The 26,486-nt window shown below is 39.8% G+C and overlaps 4 protein-coding genes and 1 long non-coding RNA gene across 5 annotated transcripts; all 5 read right to left on the reverse strand.

The window, feature by feature from the left end:
• Nucleotides 1–2,722: 2,722 nt before the first annotated feature.
• On the reverse strand, nt 2,723–6,813 carry LOC120296322. Its single transcript, XM_039318161.1, has 2 exons — nt 6,704–6,813; nt 2,723–6,125 (listed from the first exon to the last, which is right to left on the reverse strand). Exons 1-2 carry the CDS (start codon nt 6,804–6,806, stop codon nt 4,867–4,869), a joined length of 1,362 nt encoding a protein of 453 aa, XP_039174095.1. The 5' UTR covers nt 6,807–6,813; the 3' UTR covers nt 2,723–4,866.
• LOC120295782 (disease resistance protein RFL1-like) lies at nt 3,548–4,849 on the reverse strand. The gene has a single exon (XM_039317347.1). The coding sequence runs from the start codon at nt 4,847–4,849 to the stop codon at nt 3,548–3,550; it is 1,302 nt and encodes a 433-aa protein (XP_039173281.1).
• An 870-nt stretch (nt 6,814–7,683) lies between the features above and the next one.
• LOC120296323 lies at nt 7,684–11,564 on the reverse strand. The gene is made up of 7 exons (XM_039318162.1): nt 11,448–11,564; nt 11,276–11,324; nt 10,269–10,352; nt 10,081–10,177; nt 9,192–9,500; nt 8,350–8,609; nt 7,684–7,765 (listed from the first exon to the last, which is right to left on the reverse strand). Exons 3-6 carry the CDS (start codon nt 10,311–10,313, stop codon nt 8,482–8,484), a joined length of 579 nt encoding a protein of 192 aa, XP_039174096.1. The 5' UTR covers nt 10,314–10,352; nt 11,276–11,324; nt 11,448–11,564; the 3' UTR covers nt 7,684–7,765; nt 8,350–8,481.
• LOC120295783 (WRKY transcription factor WRKY24-like) lies at nt 11,512–13,077 on the reverse strand. Its single transcript, XM_039317348.1, has 3 exons — nt 12,645–13,077; nt 12,017–12,478; nt 11,512–11,850 (listed from the first exon to the last, which is right to left on the reverse strand). The coding sequence occupies exons 1-3, from the start codon at nt 12,987–12,989 to the stop codon at nt 11,512–11,514; spliced, it is 1,146 nt and encodes a 381-aa protein (XP_039173282.1). The 5' UTR covers nt 12,990–13,077.
• Nucleotides 13,078–13,884: 807 nt separating this feature from the next.
• Nucleotides 13,885–17,175, reverse strand: LOC120295250. Its single transcript, XR_005552604.1, has 5 exons — nt 16,923–17,175; nt 15,263–15,538; nt 14,977–15,145; nt 14,394–14,511; nt 13,885–14,108 (listed from the first exon to the last, which is right to left on the reverse strand). It is a non-coding gene; the product is annotated as an uncharacterized LOC120295250 (long non-coding RNA).
• Nucleotides 17,176–26,486: the final 9,311 nt, after the last annotated feature.

The raw sequence follows: 26,486 nt of genomic DNA on the forward strand, positions 1-26,486 counted from the left end.
CATATCTTGCTGCGGAGTAACCCTTTAGTTTCGATGAAGATCCCTTACTTTGTGCAATATGTGTAGACAACTCTACAACCTCAATTCAGACGAGTTCCGAGGACAACAAATGCCAAAAACTACGAGTCACTATACAAAGAGAAAATGGTGGTCTTAGTACATCTAATGTCGATGGCTAACTTTCCAATGTCTTCAACTTTTGGGAAAATTACTAAAAAAGTCCTAAACCTATTACAATTGTGCCAATTTAGTTCTGAACTTATTTTTTTGACCAATTGAGTCCTAAACCTTTTATAATTATTCTGATCAGTCTATCCAGCCAAAAATGGCCGGTCGGCGCTGATGTGGCGGCCGGCCGGACCGGCGACATTTTTTTAATAATATTTTATTTTTAAAAATATTTTATTAATTTTTTAATCTTTTTTTCCTGTTTTTTTTCCCTCTCCCTCCTTCCTCCTCCTCTCCCCCGCTTCTTCCCTTGGCTCCGCAACCGGCTAGAGGGGAGGGCTGGTCGGCCGCCGGGCGAGGCGGCCGGCGGGCGAGCCCTCGCCATCGCCGGGTCTGGCGAGGCGAGCCCCGCCGATCCGGCGAGGGCTCGCCTCGTCCGGCGAGGGGCTCGCGTCGCCGCGTCGCAAGGCCCTCCTCGCCGGATCGGCGAGGGCTCGCCTCCTGCCCGACCGAGAGGCGAGCCCTTGCCGATCCGGCGAGGAGGGCCTTGCTGACGCAATCGCCGACTACCACGCCAAGATCGAGGCCGAGCTCTCCAAGATTTGGGACGGCATCCTCGGCCTCCTCGACTCCCGCCTCATCCCCGCCGCCTCCGTCGGCGACTCCAAGGTCTTCTTCCTCTAGATCGGTTCCGGACCCTTGCGAGCCCCCCTCACCGGATGGGCGAGGGCTCGCCTCGCCGGCGACCGCGAGGCGAGCCCTCGCCGAATCCGGCGGGGGCTCGCCCTGCCGTCGCTAGGCCCGCGCCGGCGGGCGAGCGAGCCTCGCCGGATCACGCGGGGCTCGCCTCGCTAAACCCGGCGACGGCGAGGGCTCGCCCGCCGGCCGCCTCGGTCCGGGCGATCGGCTAGCCCTCCCCTCCGCCGGTCGCCGGGAGCCTAGGAAGAAGGAGGAGATGAGGAGGAAGGAGGGAGAGGAAAAAAAAAAAGGAAAAAAAAGATAAAATTAATTAATAAAATATTTCAAAAATAAAATATTATTAAAAATATTGCCGGCGCCGGCCAGCTGCCACGTCGTCGCCACCGCCATTTCTGGCCGGATGGACTGATCGGGAATAATAGTTAAAGGTTTATGACTCGATTGGTCAAAAAAATAAGTTTATGACTAAATTGGCACAATTGCAATAGGTTTAGGACTTTTTGGTAATTTTCCTCAACTTTTGATTCATGTACTAAGCCTTATGAATGATGCGTATTCTATTGTCATCAGTCATTGGGTCAATGATGAATGGAATTTTGTCGCCGGACTCTTACATTAAGAAGTAAATGTTCTCGCATGATTCCCGAAATGTAACTACTGAAATAATGAAAGCTGTCAATGATTATGCCATCTCCAATAAAATTATCAGCATTATGCTAGATAATATTGACGTGAACACCTCCTTAATTTGGAGTCTCATCCAACTAGCTAAATATGATATAATTTGAAGTACTAAAAGTTGAAGAAGACAGGTGAGGGGATGGGTGTGCTGACGTTCTACTCCATCGCTCATGGCGGAAGTGCTCATGGCGGAAGTGCTATCTCCTGCTTTTGACACAACAAATGAGAGGCTTGTTGAAAGTTTTGCTCTTTTGTATTATTTTAGTATTTTGAAAAATAAACGTCCAACTTTATTGAATGGCATGGCGGAAGTGCTCATGCCCGCCATGCCATTCAATGCACGGCCCGGTACAATAATGTGCCGGCCCAAGCGTGGAGCGGTGACCACTATTATAGATCACATACCGAAATTGCTAATAGTTTCAAAGTTATTTTTCTATGAAAACGTACTATATCCATGGATAGATATGAGAGGTAGTTGATGCACTTAAATTTATTGTTCTAATATAAAAATATTCCAGTCATAACGAAAGAGCATTTATCTTCGTTGCTTGATATACTAATGATTACTTATCCATATGAGAATCATCCACTTACACAGATAAATTAAGTAATTATGGCTCGAGAGATGCTAATGATTGACTACATGGGGAAATAACCAGTTACTTGTCCATCGATACTTATGTTTTTCATATAAAAGAGGTACTAGTTGCTTTTTTCTTACAAAAAGTTACTAATCACATGTTTTATAGCCGATAAGGTAATGGATTGCCAATGGAAAAGATTCTTCTGTGGCTGTTGCTTATTTAGCAGCGTGGCGAGCTTCCCTGACTAAGAGACTCAACTCACTGTTCTAATGACAGTAAGTGAGGGACAATACCTAGTAAATGGGAAACTAGCTTCTAATCAATTCTGCTGGGAAAGCAGAATTAAAAGTTCCTTCGTGTCTGTGCCGGCATTCTAATATCCATGTTGATTGCTTTTAGCAAAATCAAACCCACGGGAACGAAATTCTTCAAGTGCAGATCTTCTATTCCACTATTTATCATTACTTCAACCGACCTGATGATGGCCATTCAAGCCCTGCCCAGTCATCCTTTATCTCACGGTCTTCTCTTTGAACGGCAGAAAATGAACAGGGGCAAGAAGAAACTTATAGACCACAGAAAAGCCGGCAAGTAAAGCCTGCCATTAGGGAGGCATGAGTTGTCAAAGTTTAATTAGCGATATTTTCCATACAATAGTCGTCAAATAACTGAAGTTCCCACTGACTTGTCAGGCAATTCCAACAATAGGAATCGCACCCGCGCACACGCACGAGTTAAGGGATGTCACATGTGTCAATTGGGACGAAAATACTGTCCAAGTGATCTGGCTTATGGCCGTGCCATTTCAAGTCCTCCCACCAACTCCTCTCCCCCCTGATTTTCTTCAAATGCTCACTGGAAACTTCATCAGTCGAAAGAGACTTGAGACTCGGGCAGTCATAAAAACTCAATCTTTCTAGCCTCGGTGCAATCCGTAGCCCACAGGATACATTGGAAAGTTTAGGTACGTAATGGAGAGACAACTTCTTCAAAATAGGGAGGAAATACGACGTCTCACAAACTTTGCCAGTAGAAGTTTGGCAGGTAATTAGGCTTTTGATGGCTGGGCAGTCCTCAACTGTGACCTCTTCCAAGTTGTTGAGATTATCAAGCATCTCGCTTGAGAAAATAACTATCAACTCGGGCATTTACACAATGTCAACAGCTTGAGAGAAGATAAACATCCCTTCTGCATTGAGCCTTTCCAAATGTTTCTCAAGTTTCTCATGTAATACACATACAGAAACTCTAGCGATTCAAGACAAATGCTTTTGCAGTGAGATTCAGTTAAAGCCTCTTGATGAAGGGTATCAGATGCATCCACGAGCACCTCAAGCTCATTACACTCCCCCAGAACACACCACTTGAGTTGGTCCATGTTATCTATCCCTAGTTCAGACAGCTTCTTAAGATTAGCATGCCTTTCTAAGAAAAAAAGCATCTGATTGTTGCAGGATGTCCTTAATATCCGTGAAGACACCATCACCATTTGTGTACCTCAAGAATCGGTTGCACTGTTCCAGCTCGAATTCAATATCTGAAGGTAGCCGATTCATGATGCGGCTAGCATGATTACCAACACAAAGTCTGAATTGAGCTAAAGATGGATGCTCCATTGATTTCCTTAGCTGATTAAACTGCCTCAAAAGTTCCAATGTAGGAAAGGAGAATTTGAAAGTGCTTAACCTTTTCAAGTTGCAAACTTCAGATAAAACACCTTCAGCACATGTATCCCACCATTCGGCATTGGCATCCACATCTAGATTCAGTTCTTCCAAGTGCAATAGAGAAGATATTACCCCATGAGGAATCACTGTTTTCGAGTCACTAAAAGGTTCAGTTCCAGAAATTGAGATTCCCAAACAAGTCAAATTAATTAAACATTCAATTTCCCTGGGAAGACTCTTAATCTTCGTCCCCTCAAGATCAAATACCTCCAGCCGCTTGAGCCCTGCAATTGCTGGCGATATCGATCTCAATAGGACACAATCATTCAAGAAGAGTCTTTTGAGGCCGACAAGTTGAGATATGGACTCCGGCAAGCACCGAATGCGGGTTCTAGACAGATTCAATACTTCTAGAGCAGGCATCTGATTGAAAAATGAAGAAGAAAGCTTTCTTAGCTTGTAATTTCTTTGCAGATATAACGACGAAAGTGAAGGGCACCTTGGTTCCTTCGGTAGCTCAGAAATTGCGGTATGCATCAAACAAATCTCTTTTGCACTCTCCCATTCCTCAACCTCTGGTGGCTCTATCAAATCCAAGCCACCTCGCATCAGAAACACACGATTTTCCTCGAGCTGAAATATTAAGTTCACTAATATATCCTGATCCTGGTCTTGAAACTTCACAAATTGCCGATTCTCATCAACTTGGAGCAGGCTAGCATTGACAAGATCTTTTAGGACTTTTTGGCCTTCATCATGGGCGTCTACGATACCATCTCTGACCCATAGGCCTATGGCAGACTCAGATGCAATCTCATGGTAATTGTTACAAAGAGCAAGATTTTTCAAGCATCTTCTAGTTTTATCATCTTCTAGTTGGTCAATGCAGAATCTTAATACATTAACCATAAGAGTTTCTATACCTACTTCATGACTCGTAGGTCGAACATTCAGTCTTTCAAGCACATGTTTCCAGATTAAAATGTCATCAACATTTTGCAGTGCCCTTGCCACTAGAATAACAGCACGTGAATATGGCCTGCACATCCTAACTATTTCTCTAGCTATGGCTTTTTAGAATAATAAACAACTTCACCCACATTCTGACGAAATAATTCGTACAGCAACAGATCATCCAAGCATATTTTCTTATCCACTTCGATTTCATCGCACAATTGTCCTGATCTAGTCACAAAGACTATCTTGCTACCAACTGGTGGTGTTGCTTCAGGAATCCTCAATGTCTCTAGCTTCATGTGTTGGTTAACGCCAACAAGAATGAGCAAAAACTTGAGGCCTTCCAATGCATTCACCACCGAATGTGGCATATCAACTGCATTGGCTTCAGTTAAATCACAAGATATTTGTCCAGCAATCTCCTTTTGCACCTTTTCCATGTGGCAGTTCAGAGGAACAGTAACACAGATGACTCTATCAAATAAATTTCTCAAAATTGCTGATTCCTTCAAAGCTTCAATGACAATAGCTTTTGCAACCTCATTTCTGCCATATATTCCAATTTTTTCAATGTTAGATTTTTTTATGGACTTAATGAGATGGTCGACTATAGAGTCATATTTAATTGCACCCCATCCTTCTGATGGTCTGCCTTCTCGTTTTCCACTGCCACCTAACATATCAATTAAGGCATTGGCATCATCCAAAGTAGCATGTGAAGAACTTTCCTTTTTCATCTTTGGTATGTGTATAATATCATTATATTCTGGACTAGCTTCTATCCTCGCCTTTTTATCCCCAACTTCATATTCCGGACCTGAGCAATATGAATCAACTTCATATTCTTGTTCTGAGGAATATGAATGAACTTCGTCAGAAGCAGTGTCTTCATTTACTTCCACGGAAAAGGGTTCAACCTCTGGCTCTGCAGTGTTCCGCATTTGCAAAACTGCACTTTCCGATGTTTCTCTCCTATGATATTCTCGACTTGCTCGAATCTTCATCTTCTCATCAGTGTCTTCAGATTCTGATTCTGAGCAATGTGAACCAACTTCCAATTCTGAGTAATGTGAACCAACTTCCCACTCTGAGTGTGATGAATAAGAATGAACTTTTCCCAAAGTAGCATGAGGATCAGCGCCCTTTTTCATTATCCAGGGAAACAGTTCAGTCTCTGTATCTTGAGTGCTTTGCATTGGCACAAAATCACTTTCTGCTCTTTGCTTTTGCATGGCTACTAGTTTTTCCGCTTCACTTGACACGGTCGCATTTTCTTCTTCTTTCAGATCACTCAGCAGAGATCCATCGTTCGTGACATAGCCTGCCTTTGTGTGAAGCAAATCAATCCCAAACAACGGCTTGAGTTCTGTATAGAAACAAATCCATGAGAAAAAGGCACAATCATTATCATAATCTACCCCGCGATATATAAACGTTTCTTTCCACAATTTGTCAAACACATTCCATGATAATGCAGCTACACTGATCTAAGTGGACAAGTTGAAAACAGAAAGACAAAATCAGTGCCTTTCTTTACTATAAACAAAATCACCTGGTCTCCTATTTATTGACTTTGGATCAGTTCAGAGAGAAAGAGGCCGTTTTAGCCCAAAATAAATCCCAATACACAAGAAGTGCTCCTTTGGAAACAGCAGCACTTCTAGACTTTATGCTATCTATAATAGTTATTTGATGCATATATAATTGCAATATTATTGATAGAAGCATCGAGATGGCAATCTCGCAAGCACAGAAAAGCTCTCGTCTCTTTACTGCTCTTTAGCTTAGCAATATGCTATTGTCTAAACAAAAAGTACTGAAAACTCATCTTTTAGGACAAAGCAAGGTTGAAATTGAATGGGCTTAAGGTTATATTAGTGCCATGTTGCAAATCTTCTCCCAAATTATTTAAAATGTAACAAATCTTTAAAGAATCAATGCTACCTTGCTGATTTTCAGCAGCATGAGAACAGGGAAATAGTTCAGTCTCTGTATCTCGAGTGCTTTGCGTTGGCACAAAATCACTTTCTGCTCTTTGCTTCTGCATGGCTACTAGTTTTCTGCTTCACTTGACACCGTTGCATTTTCTTCTTCTTTCAGAAGACTCAGCAATGATCCTTTGCTTGTGACATATCCTGGCTCTGTGTGAAGCCATTCATAGAACGGCTTGAGTTCTGTATAGAAAAAAAATTCATGAGGCAAAAGCACAATCATTATTCATAATCTGCCCCAGGATATAAAAACTTTTTTTCCGCAATTTGTCAAACACATTTCATGATAATACAGCTACACTTATCTAAGTGGACAACTTGAAAACAGAAAGCCAAAGTCAGTTCCTTTCTTCACCAAAAACGAAATCACTTGGTCAACCCATTCATTAACTATGGATCAGTTCAGAGAGAGAGCCCATTTTAGCCCAAAGTAAATCCCAATACACAAGTGCTTCTTTGGAAGTAGCAGCACTTCTAGACTTTATGCTATCTACAATAGTAATTTGATGCATACATGAATGCAATTTTATTGACAGAAGCATCAGGATAGCGATCTCACAAGCACAGAAAACTCTCATTCCTTTAGTCACCTTTGGCTAAGCAATATGCTATTCTAAACAAAGAGTACTAGAAAACTCATCTTTTAGGACAAACCAAGATTGAAATTGAATGGGCCAAGGTTATATCAGTGTCATGTTGCAAATCTTCTCCCAAATCATTTAAAATGTTATGAATCTTTGAAGAATAAAAGCTACCTTTCTGATCTTCATAAAAGCTGCCTTTCTGATCTTCAGCAGCATGTGAAGAGGTAAACGGTTCAGTCTTTGCATCTCGAGTGCTTTGCATTGGCAAAAATCACTTTCTGCTCTATGCTTTTGCATGGCTACTAGTTTTTCTTTTTCACTTGACATTGTCGCATTTTCTTCTTTTTTCGGAATTCTCTGCAATGATCCTTTGGTCGTGACATAGCCTGCCTTAGTGTGAAGCCAATCCATCCCAAAGAACGGCTTGTGCTCTGTATAGAAAAATATTCATGAGGCAAAGGCACAATCAATATTCATAATCTGGCCCGGGATATAAAAAAAAACTTTTCTTTCTGCAATTTGTCAAACACATTTCATGATAATACAGCTACACTTATCTGAGTGGACAACTTGAAAACAGAAAGCCAAAGTCACTTCCTTTCTTCACCCTGAACGAAATCACTTGATCACCCCATTTATTGACTTTGGATCAGTTCAGAGACAAAGAGCCCATTTTAGCCCAAAATAAATCCCAATACACAAGAAATGCTTCTTTGGAAACAGCAGCACTTCTAGACTTTTTGCTATCTATGATAGTAATTTGATGCATATATAAATGCAATTTTATTGACAGAAGCATTGAGAGGGCAATCTCGCAAGCACAGAAAAACTCTCATTCCTTTAGTCACCTTCGGCTAATCAATATGCTATTGTCTAAACAAAGAGTACTAGAAAACTCATCTTTTAGGACAAACCAAGATTGAAATTGAATGGGCCAAGGTTATATCAGTGTCATGTTGCAAATCTTCTCCCAAATCATTTAAAATGTAATGAATCTCTGAAGAATAAAAGTTACCTTTCTGATCTTCATAAAAGCTGCCTTTCTGATCTTCAGCAGCATGTGAAGAGGTAAATGGTTCAGTCTTTGCATCTCGAGTGCTTTGCATTGGCACAAAATCACTTTCTGCTCTATGCTTTTGCATGGCTACTAGTTTTTCCTCTTCACTTGACATTGTTGCATTTTCTTCTTTTTTGGAATTCTCTGCAGTGATCCTTTGGTCGTGACATAGCCTGCCTTAGTGTGAAGCCAATCCATCCCAAAGAACGGCTTGTGCTCTGTATAGAAAAATATTCATGAGGCAAAGGCACAATCATTATTCATAATCTGCCCCGGGATATAAAAAACTTTTCTTTCTGCAATTTGTCGAACAAATTTCATGATAATACATCTATACTTATCTGAGTGGACAACTTGAAAACAGAAAGCCAAAGTCAGTTCCTTTCTTCACCGTGAACGAAATCACTTGATCACCCCATTTATCGACTTTGGATCAGTTCAGAGACAAAGAGCCCATTTTAGCCCAAAATAAATCCCGATACACAAGAAATGCTTCTTTGGAAATAGCAGCACTTCTAGACTTTTTGCTATCTACGATAGTAATTTGATGCATATATAAATGCAATTTTATTGACAGAAGCATTGAGATGGCAATCTCGCAAGCACAGAAAAACTCTCATTCCTTTAGTCACCTTCCGCTAAGCAATATGCTATTGTCTAAACAAAGAGTACTAGAAAACTCATCTTTTAGGACAAACCGAGATTGAAATTGAATGGGCTAAGGTTATATCAGTGTCATGTTGCAAATCTTCACCCCAAATCATTTAACATGTAATGATTATTTGAAGAATAAAAGCCACCTTTCTGGTCTTCAGCAGCATAAGAAGAGGAAGATAGTTCAGTCTTTGTATCTCGAGTGCTTTGCATCGGCACAAAATCACTTTCAGCAACTTGAGAGAAGGTAAATAGTTCAGTCTTTGTATCTCGAGTGCTTTGCATTGGCACAAAATCACTTTCTGCTCTTTGCTTCTGCTTGGCTACTAGTTTTTCCGCTTCACTTGACACAGTCGCATTTTCTTGTTCTGTCAGATCACTCGGCAGAGATCCTTCATTCATGACATTGCCTGTCTTTGTGTGAAGCAAATCAATTCCAAATAACTGCTTGAGTTCTGTACAGAAACAAATTCATGAGGCAAAGGCACAATCATTATCATAATCTACCCTGAGATATATAAACTTCTCTTTCTGCAATTTGTCAAAACAAATTCCATGATAATGCAGCTACACTGATCTAAGGGGACAACTTGAAAACAGCAAGCCAAAGTCAGTTGCTTTCTTGACTATAAACAAAATCACTTGGTCACCCCATTTATCGACTTTGGATCAGTTCAGAGAGAATGAGCCCGTTTAAGCCCAAAATAAATCCCGATGCACAAGAAGTGCTTCCTTGGAAATAGCAGCACTTATAGACTTAATGCCATCTACAATAGTAATATGATGCATATATAAATGCAATATTATCGACAGAAGCATCGAGATAGCGATCTCGGAAGCACAGAAAAACTCTCATCTCTTTTGTCACCTCCAGCTTAGCAATATGCTATTGTCTAAACAAAGATTACTAGAAAACTCATCTTTTAGGACAGACCAAGGTTGAATTTCAATGGATAAGGTTATATCAGTGTCATATTGCAAATCTTCTCCCCAAATCATTTAACATGTAACTATTCTTTGAGGAATGAAAGCTACCTTTCTGATCTTCAGCAGCATGAGAACAGGGGCCCAAACCCAAACTAAGGGATGTATCAACTGAACTAGCGACAGGCTGATCAGAGATCGATTTATCCTGAAGCAGTAGGCAATTACAACAATGTTAGTACATTCAACATGTAAATGATATTGATAGTGTTGAAATAATATCTCAAGTCCATGCAGACCGTGCTCAACATCAGATTGATCTGCCTGGAGGTCTTGCCCGTCATTCACCCAGCCAGAAGGTGGACTTGTTGCCCATAGCCCACCTGGCCAGGCAATTGGGACATGCTCAGTGATTTTTATTTTTATTTTTTGGGGGCATAGCCCAGCAGGATTTATTCCTAAATTTCCTATGTTTTTGAGTTGTATTTTCATCTGATGAGAAGATTAAGCCGCCAGAAACATCTCAATAAAATTTCCTGTTATTTCTCTATGTTACTCAAAATGAATAGATAAGTCTTAAGTGCTAGTTTGTGAGTTTAAGTGTGCAAAAACAGGGGTTAGCAAACACTTGAGAGGTGGAGTGATTGTAATCTCCATTGTATCGCTTGATTATTGTTAAATTTTTCTGTCACTCTCCACATAGATTATTGATCGGTCAAACTAACAATGTAATCTCTTGTTTGGTTTATTTTCATTGTTTATCTCATATCTATTTGCATATTTTTCAGCAAATAAATATCATAGAGCCAGAGTTCCAAATTGGATAAAATAGTTTTAAAAAGATATGCAGATTTCTAGTGACTTGAGATTTGATTTGGCAGTGGCCGAGGATGAGTCACCTGCAACTTTGAGAGAGAAGAAATTTTTTCAAAAAAAAAAATAAATAAATAAATAGGCCATAGCATCTGATTGTTGAATTTAGCAAATAAGATGTTGATTGAGGTGGTAGAAAAGATCCGCGCAACAGCTTTATGATAAAGCTGGAGACAAAAAGTAATGAGTTTTAGCAAGTGCTCCATGACAATCTTTAACACCTATTTAAAAAATAAATAGTACAAAAGTAGGATAGAATGAAGTTTTGTGATTGAACCACCTCGTCACAAAGCTTCATAATTATATTTATTTAAGTATGCATGTCCAAATAACTATAACTTGTACCCTATTAGAGGAAAACATGGGCCAGAAAGCAATAATGACGTGTGCCTCATAATTATTTTCGACTACACGAATTTACTGGTTCTCTTACCGTTCTGCTCCCAGGAGCTAAAATCCCTCCATTCTCACCCTCTTGCTTCCTGACAATTAAGGAATGAAATGAATCAGGGACCATGGAGCAGATCAAAACCATCCAATTGTAATATAAACAAACTTCAATTTTGCACACAAGCAAACAGAACTCCATCCAGCTAGCAACTTACCATCTCTTGGGATCTGGTTCATTGCCGATGACCGAAGGGGAAGAGTTTTCTGGGGTTGCAGAGTCTACTTGCGAGGAGCCATGCGCAGAAAAAGCAGGGTCATTGATTTTGGGGCGGCGGGATTGTAGACCGGGACTGCAAGAGATGGCACGGAGGAGGCGGAGGACGCCAAGGATCTCCGGATGGCCAGAGGCTTAGCGTGGTTATGGGTTCCCTTGTAGACAATCTCGGTAATCTGGCCATCCAGAGATCTCTCAACCTTCTTCTTGGTAGGGCATTCAGGATGAGTGCACTTGTAATAGTGCCAGGGGTTTTCGCTCCCCTTCACCTGCTTCTGGCCGTATTTCCTCCAATTGTAGCCATCGTCAGATTTCCTCTGCTCTCGCATGGACTGAGCCTGAGACTGAAAATTATCGTAATCGGATCGGTTATTGGCGTTGGTCTGGAATGGATTGAGTTCGGATTTCACAGCGCTCTCGTCAGAAGGACGGGAATCATCTCGTTTGATGGAGCGATAATCGTGAGGCAAAGGGAAGAGGGATGAGCATATAAAGAAAGTGTAGACATACCTGCTGCTTGGCGTTGGTCTGGAAAGTGAAGGTAGAGTAATTTGCGTCTTCCCTTTTAGGGATCTGCTGGTAACTGTCGGGGGACTTGCTGCGGGGGGAGAGAGAGAGAGGAGGAGATACCTTGGAGTCCAAGAAATCGGCAGGGCTGAGACCAGGCGGCATGGTGGGGAAAGCAGAGGGGCTCAAGGGGAGGGCGCTAAGCAGCAGGGAGGGCACGGAGGAGGCGGAGGACGCCGAGGATCTCCGGGTGGCCTGAGGCTTAGGGTGGTTATGGCATCCCTTGTAGACCATCTCGGTAATCTGGCCATCCAGAGATCTCTCAACCTTCTTCTTGGTAGGGCAGTGAGGATGAGTGCACTTGTAATAGCTGCTGGGGTTTTTGCTCCCCTTCGCCTGCTTCTGGCCGTATTTCCTCCAGTTGTAGCCATCGTCAGTCTGCTCTCGCATGGACTGAGCCTGAGACTGAAAATTATCGTAATCGGATCGGTTATTGGCGTTGGTCTGGAATGGATTGAGTTCGGATTTCACAGCGCTCTCGTCAGAAGGACGGGAATCATCTCGTTTGATGAAGCGATAATCGTGAGGCAAAGGGAAGAGGGATGAGCATATAAAGAGAGTGTAGACATACCTGCTGCTTGGCGTTGGTCTGCAAAGTGAAGGTAGAGCCATTTGCGTCTTCCCCTTTAGGGATCTGCTGGTAACTGTCGGAGGACTTGCTGCGGGGGGGGAGAGAGAGAGGAGGAGATACCTTGGAGTCCAAGAAATCGGCAGGGCTGAGACCAGGCGGCATGGTGGGGATAGCAGAGGGGCTCAAGGGGAGGGCGCTAAGCGGCAGGGAGGGCGGGGAGATGGACTTGAACTTGGGAACGCCGGACCCACGGAGAGGGTCGTCCTCCAGTGCGGAGGCGAGGAGGGATGACAAGGAGCTCGCTCGAGGGTCCAAGCTCCCCGTGCTGGCCGATGGTGAGGCCATCGCTTCCGCAGAAAGAAGAAAACAGGAGGGAAAACGAAAGTGGTGAGGGAGGGGAGGGGAGAGCAAAGGCCTCCTCGGATGGCTCCGGTTATGTTCTTATCTCCAACACACACAGAGAGAGGGAGGTGGTGAGGGAGGGGGAGGGGAGAGCAAAGGGTAGGGAGGAAGAAGAGGCAATGGTCGCGTGTCGCGCAAGGCTCTTTTCTTATGCTCTGGGCATTCCACTGGCCGTGTACGCGGAGGCATCTTCTTCGAAGCTTGGCTGGTCAAAACCTGTGGCTACGTTTGGTCGTCCTGATTTTTAATTGGGATAGACTTTGGATAAAATATGATATAAAATCTTAAGATTTTTTTATATTCTGTTCATTGTTTGGTGAATCATAATATTAAAATCGGATATGTTTTAATCATATCATGTACATTTTTTTTTTTATATATAAGCTGTATATCATTATAAATGAACTTAAATGTTCATAAACGGAAATGGTGAAAATCTCTCGTAACACTATTCCTTAATTTATTTTTATTTTATTTTTCCTCTTTTTTATTTTTTCCCCTTTCATCATTATTTAATAAAATTTTATCAAATAGTAAACTGTACTAACATACCTAAAATACAAAAATACCTAAAATATATAATAAATATAAATATTTTATAGATTGAATGTTTATTATAAGATAGAATTAAAATTGAATATATAAATTAAAATAGGATTAATTAAAAATGATTTTTTTATTTTTAATTTCTTAAATTATAATTCAAATATTATTTATATTGAAATATATTTCAATTTTATTAATTTAATAAGTTTGTTATTCGAGAGAAATAGCTTTCCTAGTATGGACATTAGAAATCCTATCCACATTTATCCCACCTCCCCCTATATCTCCTTTATATCCGACTTTATCTTGTCCTGAGCGAGCACCAAACATAGGATAAGATAAATCATATCCTATCCTGAATTTTATCCTGACTACCAAACGCAGCCTATGGGTTTTGACTGAATGGCGGCTGAACCTATGGGCTCTCTCTCTCTCTCTCTAGTTTATATTGCAAAATTCTGATTACCATATGATGCGATGGCGCCCCTTCGATATCCCTGTGCTCCCTCTTCCAATCTGCTAGATCGAGAAAAGAATCATCAAGACTTGATTTCTCTCCAAGCAAAAGCACACACAACCACCATGTAAATCGGCAGGAAAATGATGGAGAATGCATATCAAGGATGTGCGCTTCCCCTTTTTGAAAAGGTATAGCAATTAGAGGTGAGTGTTCCAGGTTCCATTACTCAATTTGTATCTTCATTGCTCAAGGCATGACATTGAGTTGTGTTATATCCATAGATTTATCGAAATAACAAGCATTTCTAAGAAGTATTATTGATCCTAGTATTCCCTGCTTACCTTTGTATCTACTCATCGCATCGTCAACTCCACGAATTTACGGGAGTCGTCATCGGATCTTTGCACGCGCTTTCTAGCCAAGCAACCTTGGACATTTCAATGAGTGCGCCTATAGTTCCTGAATATGAAGAGTGGGAAATATATTAATGACAGCTAGATATAAAGGACAAAGAAACATAATGAAACTTGTGTGCACTCATAGCCGAGGTAATCCCAAAGTGCTCAATTATATGTCAAACTTTAGTAGGCTAAGGAAGAGAAAAGTGATAGCAACGTAAGAAGCTGCCAAACTAAACTAACTGTTAATAATTGAGGAAAAATGGAAGAGATCTATCTGTTCCAATCACATAACCGGGGACAAGGGGACAAGTATCGAGTTTTTTCCTTTTAACGTTTTCAAGGATGTGGCTCATCTCAAGTCCACCAATGCAACATGCTGAGGATGAATTTGGACTAGGAGTGAGAAAGGCAAGAACATTGAACGGGGGTTTACTTTGAACAAAGGAATAATGTTCTAGTGAATCTTTGGGATGATGGAGCTTCAAGACTTGAGAATTAGAGAACTGATCGTCTCTAAACTCACCTTGGATACTTGGCTCCAAGAATTTCCTTCTGATCTACTTCCTCCAACTGAACCCATCATCAGGTGGCAATTCGAATTTGGGGGCTGGGATGACTCAGACCTTATATAATAGTTGTTCATCCGACTTTCTATAGTAAAAAGGTTCCTGCAGTAGTAATCTACGAAATTCCTGGAGCAAAGAACATCATCTAACTTGTTAACCCCATAACAATTGCTGTCAGTCGAAAAAGAAAAGAAAAAGCAAAGAAAATTTTTTTCCAGACTTATTGCTTAATCACATACGTACCTTCCGGAAATACTTTAACTCAAGTGGTGGTGGCTGAAGAATTTCGACCACAGAGGAGGATAAGATATATCACCGGAACAAAAGAGAAATTGGTCCAGCCTAAGGACCTTAAACAAAGGCCGTGGTTATCGGAGCCCCCGTTCCACATGAATAAAACGGAAGGGTTAACTGCGGGGGAATTTGTAACCAAATTTGGAAACACCCCCAGCCTGATCCTAGCTCTGCTGCATTGGCCTCTCGATGATTGCCAGCCCAGTATCTTAGAAATGAAGGCAGCTGGTTACAAAAGAGAAATCAAGTTACTTACCATGGATTAAGGGAGTAGAATGTGAATGGTTTCTTGAGAGCGAGACGATTATGCAAGAGTAATAAATACGTAGATGGTAGAATAAATTTTGACTATATTTCTCTTCAATCATATCTTTTATCGGTAGAGTTTTTTTTTTTTTTGTCACTTTTTAATTTGTGGGTTACGGGGTGTGAATATCACTGACTGTTAATGTCTGTTACCACCAATAAGAGGCATGATTGAAGGACATTTTCTCTGAGAGATGGAAAAACACAAGGTCCTATTTCTTCCAATCTGATTATGAGGTGAAAAACTAAAGTCTTTTCTAACTAAAAATCCAACTGAAGGACCTTGTGATGAACTAGGGATAAAGGCCCAACATTCAATTGGAGGACTTAAATCTTGCTGACTACCATATGGGTTAACTACCTTCATGCTACCGACCAAAAAAAAAAAAAAAAAAAACTACCTTCATGCTTTATAGAACATAATATAATGATTTGAATTCTTATTTTTGATAGACTAGTGGTAGCATTAGCAGATCTAATTGAGTCATACTTTTGTCCATTCCTAATTGGAGCTAGATTTTGAATTGATGGATTACAGACGTGGACATCCCCATACTCAGGTGATAACCATATTTGTTATTCACCAATTAAAGATCCAACTAGAGGAATTTTTTTCGACATGGTCCTAATTAATTAATTAATTTTAAAAATTCAAGGGCATGAACACAAAGGCTTAGCTACTCGGATGCCCATATAATATCATGTAAGCCTCATGACAGACTAACTTTAGGCCTTTGGCCTATGTAGGTGGTCCTGCCAAAAACTATTCACACGTAGTTAGTGATATTTCAATAAGTGACCTTCAATTTCTGAGTTGAAAATCCCCAGTGCCCAAACCCAACTTTGTCTATCCTCAGTCAATTCATTTTGTTGAAATTATTCTATTTAAATTTTGGTGATTTTGTAAAAGGTCATTGACACTAGTAAAAGTCACGGTGCGTAGTTGTGTGATAAATTGATAGTTCATCAATGAAGCGACAAGACAAATGGCATGATGCAGGGTTTGGTGGTGTTGGGTAGGTCCAAGAGATTTTCTTTGGCTGCACAATTTAAAATAAAAATACAAATAAAAGAAATTGTAAGATTTTGTGTTTATCTTTTCAAATTATTGCCCATCTATATAAGTTAATTCTTCAGTCAATTATTGAAACATTTCCGATAATCCAATTGCACGCACGTCTTTAAACCAGCATAAATTTCAAGAAAATAGTGTGAGAACGATCAAGCTTTGAGGAATTATGAATTCTTATGTAATAAACATATCAACAGATTAGTAAGACGAAGATGAGAATAAACTTTTTACCTGTCTTGGTAATTTCAAGTGATTTGGAAAGAAAGTAATCTGCGAGAATCCAGCTCCACAAGGGCTGCCTTTATTTTCATTGCCATAGCCGAGACCTTTTTCGCTTTCTCCTCCTCCTCCGGCCGAATGGATCCCAGTGAATTCATCGACAATTTCCAGAAAGTCGCCACTACCGCCGTCGATGGTTGTCGTCCGAGCTCGAGCAGATTTCTTGAATTTGGCGCTCTGGTCTGATTTCGATAACCCCAACCTTCGTTCCTCGAGCGTTCTCTGGCTGGTGTTGATGGTCTTATCAAGATTGATCTTGTCTTGTTCTGGCAATTCCAGCCTCCGTTCTGTGCGGGGCCCGCTCGTTGCTCAATTTCCCTCGATCAACGCGTCGATTTGCCTCTCTTTTCTACGTATTTGTGTGTGTTGATTCCCCAAAACTTGTTGAGAAGATGAGCCTCAGAGAGCATATACCTCACAGGAATGGTAGATGAGGCTGATAGCTCTTGAACCAGACAAGGATGGTTGACTTCGGTCCCTAACGCGTTAAATGAATAATCAAATATGATCAACCTCCTATTATTCAATAATTATGAAAAGTACAACAAACACGAATATATAGACACGACTTCCAAAAAGTTCCCTCACTTTATGTCGAAATAACATTAGTTTGCAAATAATATCTTTAAATACAAATAACACTTGAAAATTCAGAATTGTAATAAATACGGCCTTGCAGTGCAACTACTTCCGCTAAGGTGTGAGTCGGCTGAGTCGGTCCTTACACGACATAGACGTGGATGTAACGGCTTCCGGCTTATTGTGGGGACCGATACCATTAAATGTACCGCTAACTTTTGCCTCACTCGGTCTTGTTGCGTGAACAGGATGAGCTCGAGTGATGTAATTCATCCTCAAGCTTATTATTGGCCTTTTTTAATGGTCAAACGGCCGATATGCTCACATGGTTAGATCTGCTCACTAGCATGGTAATTACATCCAAATACTATGACTAAATTGCTCATAATTCATAATCTGCATTGGTAGGGCTTATAACCAGTCTTCATAACTCATAATCTTCATTCTGATGGGAGATCTGGCTTTCCTGTGAAAATTGGCATAGAGATGCTATGGAAGTAAACAAATGAATATGATTTTAAAAACCCATAGATTATAATTAGGTGAAGCAATGCATGGCTCATTCTTCTCTCTTCTCCGTTTCAACATAATAGCAACTCTTTTCCTTGTCCAAAATCATGCATGTGTGAAAAATCCAAGGGAATCAAGGAACTGCAAGAGATGTTGGAATTGAATGCTTAAACAGAGGAACTAGAGACAGAAGCAGAATTATATGATGGAAAGCTTGCTCGTCCTAATTCCATGATTGCTCCTCCGCTCCATCGACTCTGGTTTGCTTCTGATGTTCCCCATGATCATAACCCAAAGAAGGAAGAAGCAAACAACACACGCGCTAACTACGAATCACCAGACGCCATAATAAGTTGGCAAAGAACAAGTTTTTGTAAAAGAGAGAGAGCAGTGACCACCATTTCTCACCAAAATAGATCGGTTTTGTTAGAGATAGAAGGGTGTTGGAAAAGAGTAGGTACCTGCATTCAGTAGATGTGAGCCCAACTCACATGCACCCTTTGATTGAGACCCACCTCATCCGACAGAACCTTTGAATTGGCCATACATACATTGGGCTTATCTAAGAATTTTTCATTAGAAGAGAAGATATTGCCCGACACGTCGAGGCATAGTCCTAAAACTCACCAATTTACATTCACATGCTAAGGTGCATGAGGGAATCTATGTAATTGTAGAGGTGCCATTTGGTCTTACAAGTCAACGTCAATGGATCGCCCACTGATCGCTCGAGTAGCATCAAACGTGTGCCATGTTTCTTATTGAAAATGTTAGCACTAACACCTAGAAAGGGGTGAATGGGTGTTTTAAAAACAAACATTGACAAATAAATGTGGAATAAATTAAGTTGCAAATAAAGTCTGAAAAGGATCAGTGTCTGATTAAACGAGCTATCAGACTTCTAGTGCAGAATTCAAAATTAGATAAGAGATGGACTAGATTTTTGCGAAACTTAAAATGTTGCAGCAAATAAAGTTGAAAAGAGTTAAGGGAAAAGAGAATTGCACACGAGATTTATAGTGATTTAGCTTAGATCAAGCTTACGTCCACTCTCTCACGCTGTCAATCTTCTAGCTGAAATTTACTAAGGTATTAACAGATAAGTAGAATATTTCAAATGCAAACACTCATTGGAAGATTTCTTTTTCCCACACAAAGTCACTCTTCTTGTGATTTTCTCTCTTGAATACAATTTGTAAGAGCTGTCGTTGAAGAACAAGAGGTTGGAAATGCTTCAAATTTTGGAATTTCAATTTTCACGCACACTATCAAATAGATTGAATGAGCTCCTTAAATACTCCTTTACGCCTTACTGGCTGTTGGCATTCTCCAGAGGAAGTTCTTCCAATCAATCCGTTGGACAGAATCAATTAAGGAAATCTTATAGCCGTTTGAAGATTGAGATGAAAATCCGTTGATTCTAGTTGCCCATACAATAAGAATATAAGTTTCCATAAGTAGATGCTTTCCAAAAAAGAACTTGTCTTCAAGATTGATTTTATCAATTCATGATTGATTCCATCAATATATTTATAAAAGGTAAGTGAGATTCTTTGCCAGAAAGCCAGATATTAAAGAATAAATCTCTGTAACATTCATACCAAATCCTTATTGTAAGATCAATAATTCTGAATTTGATTATATTTTTGTTCTGGACGTGATTCCACCTGGATTGTGTCAGAGTGGGAAAGACTTTTGGAATGAATAGATTTTGACAAGAGTCTACGAAATGACTTTAGAAGTCTACTATTCTTCAGAATAAGAACAAGAACAAAAACAAGAACAAGAAAATTTTGTCAACTTCAAAACTTGGTAGAAGTTTTCTCAACACTTACATGTAATTCTCATATTGCCAATTTCGATCTCAACAGATTCAAGTACACAAGATGTTCCTTCACTCTACTAATCTTATATATGTTGCCTATTGGACTGTATTTTTATCTTTTATTTCCTTTCTTTTTTCCCTTATGTTGCCTAAGCCTGTTCTTGAAAAGATCCAATCTCTATTGCCAAATTTTTCCTCTGCTCTGTGATTAAACGGTGGTGTGATGACAAAAGATGCAACTTTTGTAGCTTAAATAGCTGCCATCTTTTGCCATCTTAAAATTTTTAATGGTCTAAATAAGTCTTCTTCTGAATACATTGTTATTATTTTGACTTGCCTTATGTTTTTATTATAGTAACATAATAATCATGTTGTAGTTCTGGTACTGAGCTTTCTCAAAAAAAAAAAAAAAACCATAGGTTGAAACATTTGGGTTGGATTCGCTTAGACGGTAATTGAGCCAAATGCAAAAGTTTTAAGGTTTTTTTTTTTTGTTGAGACATTTCTGTTGATGTCTTTATATCATTGCAAAATTAATGTCCTTCTCTTGTTTCGGTGCATTCACTTGGCAAATAAAAAAACTAAGCCTTTTATTTTTCCCATTTTTTTGAGTAAGTATCATTACCATCTTCTTATGACTAACTCAATTTCGTACTCACAGGCAATATATATTTCCTTCTCTCGTTGTTTGGATGCTTTTTCAAATTAATTTTGTTCTGGTGATAGTCATGGTTGAAGCAGCGGCAAGTAGCTTCTACAATAGTAGTTGAAGCATACAAGGATAGGCATAGCATTTTTTGCCATAAAAAATTGACTATGCTAACAATTTTAAGTTCAATTTGGAGAAATAGAACAAAAAAGCAAAAAAAAATTTATTCAAGAAGGGATGATGAAGAGGTGGAATAAACAAAAATAAGATGAGGAGCGCAACTAAAGAATATGAAGGTTGGACTTGCAAGGTTAAGGCGATTGAACAAGAAGCACTCAAATTGAAAAGCAAGCACAATAAGAGATCAGCCATGCTTGGAGATTCTCTTAGTTTTGGTCATGTGCAAATTTCGGCAAGCATGTGGTCAAGAAGCGTGAAGAATTACAAGCCCTACTATAAGAGGCAGATATTGATAACGGAGTGGCCTGTGGGAGTCATAGATGCCTTCTAAGAGTGAGGAATGGTGGTTCTGGAGAGAAAAATTTCAAAAGAATCGAAGTATAGGGAATGGTGGGAATTGGAAAAACTATAGTCTTGCATAAGTTGAATAGAAATAAAAGGGTTGTGAAAATGTTTGATATTTTAATTTGGATATGGTTATTGAACGCCTAGACTGTTGAGAAAGTGCAACATGCAATCACACAACGTCTGAAGCTAAAAGTGGAGGGTGGAGTCAACGCAGTTGAGACTACTCAATCTTGTATCGAGCAAAGTGAGAGGCATGTGATACTTGCTTCTCCTTGATAATTTTTGGGATTCCTATGATCTATAGGAGATAGATATTTCTAACAATACAAGAACAAAAAGGTGATATCTACTAGTAGATTTTGTGATTTGTGCTATGAGTCAAACGACAATGAGCTTGTAAATATGAAGCATTTTCCCCATATGGATGCATATATAAAATGTTTGAAAAAGTTGGTCTAAGTATGAACAATCCAAATATTTATACTTATAGCACGACCATGGTTAGAGAGTGTGTTACTTTGCATGATCAATAAATTGGTGAGAACTTTTAGGAAGAATGACATTATTCACCCTCAGGGAGATCAATTGAAGAGGTTGCGGAGATGACCCACTATCAACATCCAAGGCATTGATGAAGTGCCTGAGTTTTTGAACTATGATGATTTAGATAGGGAGGATAAAAAGGTTTGCTTTCTGTAAGGAGCATTGTTTATCGAAGAGTGTGACATCTTTGTTGATTATTTAGTGGAATGTTGAAAGTATAAGGATTTCTCCACAGTTTGATGAGTTTTGTGATGTAGACGACAAAGAACACAACATATTGCATGATCTAACCACGTGCCTTTGGTAGAGAAAAGAGAAATGAAGAAACATGTTTGAATGAACAATGTACTTTGTAATAGGGCCAATATAATTTCATCATAAGATATCATAAGTTTTTGGCAAGAGATTGCGAGGGGCCAATGAAGACCGAAAGGAAAAGGTATGGGCATTTGCAAGTCGAATTTCTTTTACGGATAATGTCTTTTCCAATCTACTGATAAATCAAATTGCAGAAACTTTTCAATTTTACTCCTACAAAGAAATTGTGTTTAGATTGTGACCCTTCATAGCTTCTTCTTGTCTATGCAAAGACTCCGAGTCTTAAACTTTCATGGTATCACAAATGCATCCCTTTCACCTTATTTTCTTGCTTGACTGGACTTAGGGCATTCTACTTGAATTCTTGCACGCGTTTAATAGAACTCCCTTTAAGCTTGGAGGCAATGGTGCATCTAGAGGTGCTAGACATCTGACGCTCCAAAATCATCTATATACCTATTCAGGGAAAAGTGCCAAAAAAGTCCTAAACCTTTTGCCTTTGTGCCAATTTAGTCCTAAACCTTTTTTTGGTGCCGATTCAGTCCTAAACCTTTTTAAGTTGTGCCAATTCAGTCATTTCCGGCCAATTTTCACCGGATTTTGCTGGCGGGCCTTGGCCGGGCTGACGTGGCATGATCGGCACCGACGTGGACAACTTTTAATAATTTTGTAATTTTTAAATATTTTTAAATACTTTTAATATTTTTTTATTTTTTTCTTTTTTCTTTTTCCTCCGGCCGGTCGCCGAGGTCCAGCGACCGGCCAGAAGCGACCGCCGGCGAGGGCGAGGCCGACCTCGCCGGATCTGGCGAGGTCGAGTCTCGCCGGCCATGGGCGGGGCCGGCAGGGCGAGCTTCGCCCATGGCCGCCTCGCCGGATCGGGCCATGGGCGAGGCTCGACCTCGCCTCGATCCGGCGGGCGGCGGGGTGAGCCTCGCCCATGGCCTGATCTCGGCGGCGGCCATGGGCGAGGCTCGCCCTCGCCGGATCTCGGCGAGGTCGAGCCTCGGGCCATGGGCGAGGCTCGCCTCGCCGGATCCGCGAGGCCGGCGAGGGTGAGCCTCGCCCATGGCCCGATCTCGGCGGGCGGCCATGGGCGAGGCTCGCCCTCGCCGGATCTGGCGAGGTCAAGCCTCGCCGGCCCTCGCCCATGGCCCGATCTCGGCGAGGTCGGGCGAGGCCGGCGAGGCTCGACCTCGCCGAGATCCGGCGAGGCGAGCCTCGCCCATCGCCCATGGCGGCGAGGCTCGACCTCGCCGAGATCCGGCGAGGTCGGCCTCGCCCTCGCCGGCGATCGCCTCTGGCCGGTCGCCGGACCCCGGCGACCGGCTGGAGGAAAAAGACAAAACTAAAAAAAATAAAAAATAAAAAAATAAAAAAATAAAAAAAATAAAAAAATATTTAAAAAAAATAAAAAAATATTTAAAAAAAAAAATATTAAAATATTATTAAAAGTTGTCCACGTCAGCGCCGATCAGGCCACGTCAGCCGGCCGGCGTCTAGTCAGCAAAATCCGGTCAAAATTGCCGGAAAGGACTAAATTAGCACGACTTAAAAAGGTTTAGGACTGAATTGGCATCGAAAAAAGGTTTAGGACTAAATTGACACAAAGGCAAAAGGTTTAGGACTTTTTTCGCACTTTTCCCTACCTATTCAAATTGGATGTTATTAATGCAACTGAAATGTTTATGCATGTCATTGTCAGTTTTTGACGCTGGAAACCCAATCTCCAAAGGTGATTTCAAGCATTTCTTTATTAAAGAACTCTAGATTGAAACACTCGGTGGTCTAATTAGGTCGCGAGGCCCATCATGAAGGAGGTTTCTATCTTGAAAATGTTGAGTTCGTTGATATTTTCCTTTCCTAAGATGGAGTATCTTGAAATCTTAGTTAGACAAGCCATATGTGGAAGGAACAATTGACATTCAAAATAAATAAAGAATACGTTCTTTAGGTGAATTGCAAATACTAACTGAAAATTGGAATGTGAAGCACTGGTCCTTCCATAGACACCTATATCTAACAAAGATTTCAAGGCACTCTACCTTAGAATAGGAAAATGTTCCTTTGCAATGGTCCTTGCAACGTGATTAGATCACCGAGTGTTTAGGTCTACATTAATGATGAATTTTTCCAATAATAAGTGGCTTGAAATCATTGACTTTCAATGCCAATTCAATTTAATTATAAAAGCCACATATTACTTTCTGTCGGAATTTCTCGTTGTTGGCAATTAGGTGATTTTTTTTTTCCGAATTGGCATTTAAGTGATCTAGCGAAAACTTTTGATATTAAAATGAGTGTCATATATAACTTTTAGCACTCTTGGTGTGTCCTTCTGCCCAAGAAGTTGCATGGCACTATTCTATAGGTGACTTTGCAGTAAATGCATTACTTGAGTTGGCTAATTTTAGATGACATAAAGTTGACGTTAAGTTCCAAAACCTCAAGCACTGTTGATATTCTTTGTTCATTTAGAATTTGTTTGGTAACATGGGTGATGATCTTCTCGAACAAGTACCAAAAACTAAGATGTGTTCACCACAAATTTCAAAAAACAAGCCACAGCATCCAATGGAACTCATGAAAGAACTTAAGATGCATTCGTTTTGCAAAAAAATGAATGATTCACAAGATATTTTTCCCAAAATGATTATTTGTATCGCTTTAAAAAAATGAACAAAATTTTCATCGTTCACAAAAAGATCTATATATAAATTATTATTGGAAAATATTTTTTGATAGGTTTTTATTCTTAACAATGCAAACAATCACTTTTAGGAAAATCTTTTTTAAATCATTCTTTTTCACAAAATTAACAAAGTCTAAATGTAAATTTTATAACATACACATACCTCAATTACATCAATGGAGGAAGCTAAAGAAAAAGAGATCACACTACTAATCCCCGTACTTTTTCAATTTGTTTAATCTCCTTAATAGAAATTTTTCTTTTGGTGTTTGGCAATTTTAGTCTCTAAATTAAATGTTGTTTGTTCAAATTGAAAATTCTATATAAAAAAAAAAATTAAATGCAAACAGTGATGTAGTAATTTAGTCACCATTAAATAGTGATATCGTGTAGACGTGGCATCCTAAGTGGCTTCTAAATTTTATCTAAGAAATATAACATAGAACATATGTCTCTAGATGAAAGACGTTTATACTTAAAAAAAAAGAAGGAAAAAGAGGCATCCTAAACTGTCACGCCCCGAACCTCAAGCGCGCGCACATCTTTCTACGGTCGATAGAAATGCGACTTCCCAGGACACGTCGCCGACCCATTCAATTTTATTATGCATGCGGAAGCGAAACAATTCCCTGACAACATTTAACTTGGGATAGAAAAGCAGGCAATCAATCACAACCAAACAAGCTTTCTTATAAACACATAGGTTTATATACAACACTGGAATGTTTACAAAATAGAGCGGCTCAACAAAAAGGGAACTGTCCTATGACCAACTTGTTAGACACGTTCGCCGATTCTTCAGCCTCCGCCTTCCGAACTCCAGGACTTTCGGTCCTCCATGACCGTCATCTAGGGACCTGAAATATTATCCCACAACCGAGATGAGACTACATCTCAGCGAGTCCTACCCTCTAAAACTTGATTAGGAAGAAAATAAGCCCCAGGGCGCTCTAGCCACACAAAGAGGACAGAGGACTTACCTCGACTCAGTCCTTTCCTACACGTCAGTACAATTCAATTCTCAATCACATTTGATCATTCACAATGATTCAATTCAATCACATTATCTATCTTTCCATAACGTCTATCAAACCAGTCATTAATAAGACAAATGCTTTCCAAAGCTGTAGCTGATAGATAATATAACAGCTCGCCAGAAGCTGCTGCAATATTCAATATAGTATACTATAACTCACCAGAAGCTATCGCAATATTCAATATAGTATACTATAGCTCACCAGAAGCTGCCGCAATATTCAATATATATGTATATCATAACTGCTCGCAAAAGTTATCAATTCAACAATAACCCAATCCATTCCTCAATCAAATAAATCAATAGATTCAAACGGTCCTACCAACCAATTACGATGCCAATAGCTAACACCGGTATTTTCAAGTTAAATACCAAAACTTCTCCAATTTCATTTAATTCCACATTTTTGGAATTATTAACCACAATCATCATTTTCACTCAATTTCGCAATTACGCATACAATTGATACAATATGCTGCTGCGATCGGTGCGAAATTAAATCGAAACCATCCCGGCAAAATTTTCGAAATTATTAAATAATTAAATTTAATTCCGAAAATTAAATAATTAAATATTATATTATAATAAATATAATTTAATAAAATAATATTTATAAAATTCGAAATAATTATTTAATTAAAATAATTAATTAGGGCTTAAACTTAGATTATACTAATTTAAACATACAATTAACCCTAATTAAACATCCATTAAACTAATCATACAACTAATCTAATTTACATTAAAATAATTTAATCTAACCATATAAACCTAATTAGACTAATCTAAACACCCCTTAAACATGATTAACTTGCTAAGCGAGGTTTAGAGGATAA

The sequence above is a fragment of the Eucalyptus grandis genome, chromosome 7, assembly GCF_016545825.1.
Source record: "Eucalyptus grandis isolate ANBG69807.140 chromosome 7, ASM1654582v1, whole genome shotgun sequence".
Lineage (NCBI taxonomy): Eukaryota > Viridiplantae > Streptophyta > Magnoliopsida > Myrtales > Myrtaceae > Eucalyptus > Eucalyptus grandis.